Source organism: Carlito syrichta, unplaced genomic scaffold (assembly GCF_000164805.1).
Source record: "Carlito syrichta isolate Samal-C Ts95f unplaced genomic scaffold, Tarsius_syrichta-2.0.1 Scaffold135850, whole genome shotgun sequence".
Classification (NCBI taxonomy): domain Eukaryota; kingdom Metazoa; phylum Chordata; class Mammalia; order Primates; family Tarsiidae; genus Carlito; species Carlito syrichta.
This window is the reverse complement of record NW_007079946.1, coordinates 154,437-162,037: the sequence shown is the minus strand read 5'-3', so window position 1 is coordinate 162,037 and position 7,601 is coordinate 154,437. Positions and strand designations below refer to the sequence as shown.

The window sequence follows — 7,601 nt, the reverse complement described above, 5'->3', positions numbered from 1 at the left end:
GTGAATGGACAGCCAAAAGTCACAGTTGCTGGGGGGCAAGCTCAAATATGAAGGAAAAAACTTGAAAATAGAATTGCAAGAGACAAAGAAAACTTCCACAAAACCATAAATATCAGAGAGATTAAGATGATACCATATCCATGAAAAACATGTAAAAAACAACAAAAAACAGAGTTTCAGAAAATCAGAAGTCAGTCTAGGATTTCTAAAAATAAATGAATATAAACACTATCAGTAAAGAACAGGGAAAACATAAGGGGGTCACTTATGTAGCACTGAAGGACATGCCTCTATTGAAAAGATCCATTGTGGGCCCAGAATAAGAATTTTAAAACACCCACATAAAGCACATCATCTGAAATTTTAGAAATGATAGAGAAGATATTCTAAAAGCTTTCTAAGAAAGCAAATAGTTTGTACTCAGGAATCAGAATGGCTTTGAATTCAAAAAAACAACTTCAGAAACTAGAAGATAGTGGAGAAATGCCTTTTAAAATACTGAGGGAGCTGGCTTGGTGGCTCAGCCTGTAATCCCAGCACTTTGGGAGGCTGAGGTGAGTGGATTGCCTGAGCCCGTGGGTTCGAGACCCACCTGGGCAACTTGGTGAGACCTCATCTCTACAATAAATAAAAAATTAGCAGGGCATGGTAGTGCATGCCTGTAGTTCCAGCTACTTGGAGAGCTGAGGTGGAAGGATCGCTGGAGCCCAGCAGGTTGAGGCTGCAGAGGCCAGGAGCGGCCACTGCACTCCAGTCTGGGTGACAGAGTAAGACTCCAACTCAGAAAAAAATAATAATAAAAGAATAAAATAAAACAAAATACTGAGGGAAAAGTAATAATAATTCTATACCCAGCTAAACTATCAAACAACTTTGACCATGGAAAAAATATATTTAAGGAATCACAGTCTAAAAGATTAATCTCCTATACACCTGAAAAATGGGCTTCAATAAAATGAACAAGCAGGAAGAGATGGTGTTCAAGGAAGAGGAGGAATTCAACACAGAAAAATGAGGGAAATTGTCAAGATAACAATAAGTGAAAATCCTAGGTTGATACGATGTAGCAGGCAAAGAAAGCAGTCAGCTCAGAGTGGGCTCTTAAAAAATGTGTTTGAACCTATTCATGGTAGATTCTTACCTCTGTCAGAATTTGATAGCTTTAATTTGGAAAAAAAAAAGTGACAAAATGAAAGGTGGCATAAAAATCTATTTTCTACTTTATATTGAATAATTCCATTCTATTGGTGGGAGGAAGAAGAGCAGTAGGGAAAAGATTTCATGATTTCTACCATGGTCAGCTGAACTTGGAAGGTGGCAGATGTCTGTGAGACACTGGAGAAACACACCACAACATAATGCTGTTGAACTGAACAGCTGGGCTGGGGCGGGATCTCAAGGTGTGGGTCAGAGAGGCAAATACCTATGGCTATACCATCTACTCTGAAGTCATCCAATCTCATTTTCTCTCCAGCCAAGCAGGGTTTGTCCCAGTTAGTAGTAATAGTAATAACAGCCTACACTTATTGCCAAAAATTGTTTCAATTTGCCTATTGCTATGGTCTGAATGTCCCCCAAAATTCATGTGTTGAAATGCAATTCCCATTGCAGTGGTATAAGAGGTGGGGCCCTAGGAGGTGATGAGGCCATGGGGGCTCTGCCCTCATCAATGGGACTGGTGCCTTATGAGGGCTGGGGAGAATTAGCTCAGGTCCTTTTTGCACTTCCACCCTTCGGCCATGTGAGGACACAGTATTCTCCCTTTCTGTAGGATGCAGACAAAATGTCTTGAGCTTGGACTCCCCAGCCTCTAGAACTGTGAGAAATAAATCTCCATTGTTATAAATTACCCAGTCTCAGGTATTTTGTTATAGCAACACACATGGACTAAGCACCTACATTTATATTTAATCCTCACAACTACAAAAGGGAAAAAAGGAAGGCTGAAGCTCTGGGAGTTTACATAAATTACACAAGACCACACAAGGCGAGTACATGGTAGAGTTAGGCTTCAAACTTAGCCAGGCTCCCCACCTTCCTTTCTTGGTCACTGCAATTATATTGGGAGATGGTCTTGGAAAACCCATTCTGCAGTTCTCTCTTTACTGAACTTCAAAGCAGTGGCAGCTCCAGAATTTATAGACAGGAGGCACTGGAGGGGCTTAGGGTTAGCAGTGTGGTTTAGAGCTCGCCGAGCTCCAGCTGAAGGAGAAGAGGGTTAAGTAAGGAGGTCTCCATACCATGGCTCGTACAAAGCAGTCCACCCGCAAATCGACCGGTGGTGAAGCACCCGGGAAGCAACTGGCTACAGAAGCTGCTCGCAAGAGTGCGCCCTTACTGGAGGGGTGAAGAAACCTCATCGTGACAGGCCTGGTACTGTGGCTCTCCATGAAATTAGATGTTATCAGAAGTCCACTGAACCTCTGATTTGCAAACTTCCTTTCCAGCGTCTGGGGCGAGACGTTGTTCAGGACTTCAAAACAGATCTGCGCTTTCAGAGTGCAGTGACTGGTGCTTTGCAGGAGGCAAGTGAGGCCTATCTGGCTGGTCTTTTTGAAGACACCAACCTGTGTGTTATCCATGCCAAACATGTGACAATGATGCCAAAAGACATCCAGCTAGCACGCCGCATACGTGGAGAGCGTGTTTAAATCCACTATGATGGGAAACATTTCATTCTCAAAAAAAAAAAATTCTCTTCTTCCTGTTATTGGTATTTCTGAACGTTAGATTCCCGCCCCCCCCCCATGGGGTCAAAAGGTACCTAAGTATATGATTAGGAGTGGAAAAATAGGAGACAGAAATTCCATTTTCATTTGGTGTTAATTTTTGATATGAAAGTGGGATGTAAAGCATTAATGCAAGTCAAAGTGTTTCAGTGAACAAGTTTCAGCGGTTCAACTTTATAACAATTATAAATAAACCTGTTAAATTCTTCTGGACAACGCCAGCATTTGAATTTTTAAAAAAACAAGTAAATTTCTTATTGATGGCAAGAAAAAAATAAAAATAAAGCTATGGGTCTGTACAGGAGCAGGGGTGGGGTGGGGTGTAGGGTACGTGCTTTGCAGCTCTAGTAGCCTAGTAAGCATGCTATCCTTTGACTGACAGTTCAGCTTTACTTGGGGTGTTCTGAGAGGGCGGTTGCTAAAGAGACTGAGAAGTGATGAGCAGCCCTCGTGTCATCTCCTAAAACTGCTTCTGCTGCAAAGCCTCTTTTGGTTTTTGCTCCTCTCCTTACTCCCATCTCCTCCCCCTACCCCTGCCTTCACATCATGGGTTTGCTTGGCTGGCTGTAATGCCAGAGCTAGCCACGTATACCCCAAACATGTGTGACAAACAAGTCTAAAAGTAAACAAAGGTCAGCTTACTCAGTCTCCTACATGTATAAGCCCAGCATGAGTGTCACAGCAAAGAAACATAAGTAACCATTGTGTATAGGGGATTCTTTCTAAGACATGTCTGTACTGCAAGAATTGGTCAGGGTCCCAGTCTCTCAATTGCCCTGGACTCATAGTCTGTCTCTCCAGAATCCTTGTTTAGCTGGCATGCCATAACATCCTCTGCCAGGGGCACTGTTAAGTCGACTCAACTCAGTCAATCTCAACACACACGAATCTTCTCTGGCTTCCCAAAGAAGCAGGGTACCAGCCTCAAGCAGAGCCACACGAGTCCCTTTGTCCCCAATTCATGGACCATGCAATGGCTCTCTAACCTTAATGTGCAACAGAAGCAGCCTCTGGGGAACAAATGCACATTCTAGAGAACGTGGATATAGGTAATCTGAGAACCACATTTTGAGAAGCCTTTCAATAACTTCCTATGACATATAGATTTCAATTCAAATGTTTTAAAAAGTCTCCAAGCTACTGTATATGTTGACCCCTGCTGCTATTAACTGCTCAAAATTCATATGTTGAGACCCTTAATCCCAGTGTGCCTGTAATTGGAGATACAGTCTTTGGAAGGTGACTAAGGCTAGCGGAGGTCACATGGATGGGGCTCTCTTGATGAGATTAGTGTCCTTTTCAGAAGAGACATCAGAGAACTTGCTTCCTCTCCAGGGGCACACAAAAAAGAGCTCACCATGAACATACCCTGAGATGGGAGCGACCTATAGCCCCAGAAAAGAGGCCTCAGGATGAACCTACTTTGCCGGCACCTTGACCTTGGACTTCCAACCTCTAGAACTTGAGAAAATACATGTCTCTATTGAAGCTGCCCAGTTTATAGTATTTCGTCACAGCCCAAGCTGACTGATGCACATGGCTTTCTTTTTGATTTCACAATCCATGACTCTTATTCCAGCCATGTTGATCTTCTGACAGGCCCTCTAAAACCTACGCCAGTTTGGGAGGCTGAGGCGAGAGGATTGCCTGAGTCCAGGGGTTCGAGACCCGCCTGGGCAACTTGGCGAGACCTCATCTCTACAATAAATCAAAAAATCAGCTGGGCATGGTAGCGCGTGCCTGTAGTTCCGGCTACTTGGAAGGTGGAGGCGGAAGGATCGCCGGAGCCCTGCGGGTTGATGCTGGGGTGGCTATGAGTGTGCCACTGCACTCCAGCCTGGGCGGCAGAGTGAGGCTCTGATTTAAAGAAAAAAACCCACCTGCGCTAGGACATTCTGATCGTGATTCTCTCTCTGTACACTGCACTGCACGATCCCTTTCTCCATTGCTCGAACACTACCACCTCGGGGCTGGCTTCTGCTCAGCCCCATTTCCAGCCCGCCTGTCCCCTTCAGAGGTGGCTGACTACCAAGGTTTCCAGTGCTCGCCAGTCTTGCTTCAAACCTCTTTTCCCTTGGATTTGTAAGTGTGTTACAATGTGTCACATACATCACATATCTGATGCACATACTTTGACTAATTCAGTTTTGTTAATTAAGGCCCTTGGGTGGCAATATTTAAAGGAAGCTAGATAATTTATTATATTCCTCTGTCAAACTTGTACTTGTGTGAGGCAACTTTAAAGCAAGCCACAAGAGATATAAGATACACCCTTTTCAGTAGTATTCTTTTAATAGCCAGAGCTTTTAGTGTTGATGTCATACTTTAATTTGAAAGTCAACATAAAAGTTTAAGTCATGTACGAAGTTGAAAAGTGTTAGTGAAATAGGAGCTGAGTGTTGCTTTTTCTTATAAGTTTCCAAAAGACTTTTATTTTAAAACGCACACAGTGTTGGATACAAATGCCTTATACCCGTTGTGGTGGGGAGGGTGACACAGACCACTTACACCGATCCTCGCTACCAAGTCCATTGTTCTCAAAGTCTTACGAAGTACGAGAATATGTGTTTCTTCCCTCCTTTACTTCTGTTTGTTGTAATAAGAGTCCTTTGATGACAGCAAGCATGTGACCAAATTTTCCACAGACATTTGGCGATTATTAAAGTTTTGCAGTGGCTGGTTTTCCTACTGGAGTCTTACAACCTAAGATAAAAAAGAAAGACAGCTCACGAAACATGTTGATTTTGTCCTTCCTCACACAACTGCTTCTTAAGCCACTGCCCAAGAGGGACACCTGATACTTGTACAGAGCTTTATGGGCTGACCAGCACCAGTGGGGACACCAGCCCACTGCAGAGAGCTAGCAGATGCTCCAGGAGGTAATGGTGTAGCCAGCCTCAGGAGCTGAACCTGTTGTGTCTTCTGAACTTCAAGCCCAGCATGTTCTAGTAGGTTTACACTCACCTTCCATCTGCTTCTTGTGATTAAGAAACTTATTTTGTCACCCTTACAGAACATGGTGTTTGGGGGTTGTTTTAGCAACATGACCTTCTTCCCTAATTTTTTTTTTTTTTTTTGAGTTGGAGTCTCACTTTGTCACCCACGCTGGAGTGCACTGACACACTCATGGCTACCATAGCCTTGACCGGCTGGGCTCAGATGATCCTTCTGTCTCAGCCTTCCAAGTAGCTGGAACTACAAGTATCCAATAATTTTTTATTTACATAGAGATAAAGTCTCGCCAAGTTGCCCAGGCTGGACTTGAACCTTTGGGCTCAGGCTATCCTCTCACCTCAGCCTTCCGAAGTGCTGGGATTATAGGCATGAGCCACTGTGCCTGGCCCCTTCCCTAATTTGAAACAGAGTTTAAGATTCCTTATTCTGAGATTTCAGACATGAGCAGAACACTAGGATGTCGACCTGTATGTCTTCTTCCACAAGGCACAGCATTTCTACCTCCCTATCTGTGTCAACTGTTCCACTGCCCTTCTTTCTCCTCCTTTTCTTTCTTTCTTTTTTTGAGTCGGAGTCTCACTCTGTCACCCAGGCTGGAGTGCAGTGGCAGACTCACGGCCACTGCAGCCTTGACCTGCTGGGCTCAGGTGATCCTTCTGCTTCAGTCTTCCAAGTAGCTGGAACTACAGGCGCATGCTAACATGCCTGGCTTATTTTTTGATTTATTGTAGAGACGAGGTCTCACCATGTTGCCCAGGCTGGTCTCGAACCCCTGAGCTCAGGCAATCCTCTCACCCTGGCCTCCCAAAGTGCTGGGGTTACAGACTTGAGCCACCATACCCGGCCTACTCTCTTTCTTAAAACCGTTCTCTTTTGTTCATATGCTGTTTTGGTCTTCCCTAATCCTAACTCACATTCAGGTAAAGCTCTTCCATGAAGGTTTGGCAAATGGACCGAATTAAGATTAGGTGCAAAAACACTACCTGCAAGACTATCCACCCAAAGACATTATGCTTATTCAATATAATTGGCAGACTATTCGTTTCTTCAAATGTTAGCACCCTCCTCTCCTCTTCTAAAGTTGTTCCATCACTGCTATGAGAGGTGTTCTCCACCTCCTCTGATTGTTTGCATTTCTCTGGTTATATAAACATTCCTAACTCTTACTGTATACCATAAACAGATGGCCCTGCCTTCTTCTGGGCTGGACAATTTCTTTATAACTGATAGGATCTAGAGAAAAGAGTTGAATTATTTTCCCAAGAATGTGCTGCCAGCCCCAAATTCTGAGTTCAGCAAGTCTGTGTGATATGGACACGGACTTTAACCCCTGATCCAGGAGAGAAGGAAACCAAGACTGGTGAGAGAGAACAGGAATCAAAGGATGAAAATGAGTAGTCTCCCCACAAACAGGGTGTGAAGAGTCTGCACCTGACTGAGGTTAGTTTTGTCGGAACTAAATCTTCATGTTGTACACGACTGTCTATCTTACGCTTCTTGTGTTTTTATGCTGATTTTCTTTGCACTTTTCTTTAGTTTCCTTGAGAAAACTTCCGACTAAAAAAGTAGTTCCCTGTTTATATTTATAAAATACTTAGTGTCATAGTATACTTTCTTGTTTTAATAAATATTAATATCAATAAATGTGAAAATTCATTATATTTTATTAAACTGCACTTACCAAGCATTTCTTCTAGTTTGGTTGTGGCAGGTTCATTCACACGAAATATACACTCATTATTTCTAGGAGAAAAGGACAACAAGCTTTGTTACTGCATAAATTACAACTTTCAAAATTCTATTTTGCTCCTCACGGTAGATACCATAAGACGACTTTTCAATGGTCTTCCTCTAAACCAGTCTTTTTTTTTTTTTTTTTTTGAGTTGGAGTCTCACTCTGTCGTCCAGACTGGAGTG

General features: G+C 43.2%; 1 protein-coding gene across 4 annotated transcripts in view; it reads right to left on the bottom strand.

Moving 5' to 3' along the window:
• Positions 1 to 5,000: 5,000 nt before the first annotated feature.
• Positions 5,001 to 7,601, bottom strand: part of GNPAT (glyceronephosphate O-acyltransferase) — a 31,708-nt gene continuing 29,107 nt past the window's right edge. For all 4 annotated transcript variants that reach the window (XM_021708350.1, XM_021708349.1, XM_008049620.1 and 1 more), the window contains 2 exons: positions 7,366 to 7,427; positions 5,001 to 5,432 (listed from right to left, as the gene is read on the bottom strand). In XM_021708350.1, the coding sequence (XP_021564025.1) occupies positions 5,389 to 5,432; positions 7,366 to 7,427 (106 nt within the window). In that variant the 3' untranslated portion in view covers positions 5,001 to 5,388. The remainder of the gene's footprint in view (positions 5,433 to 7,365; positions 7,428 to 7,601) is intronic.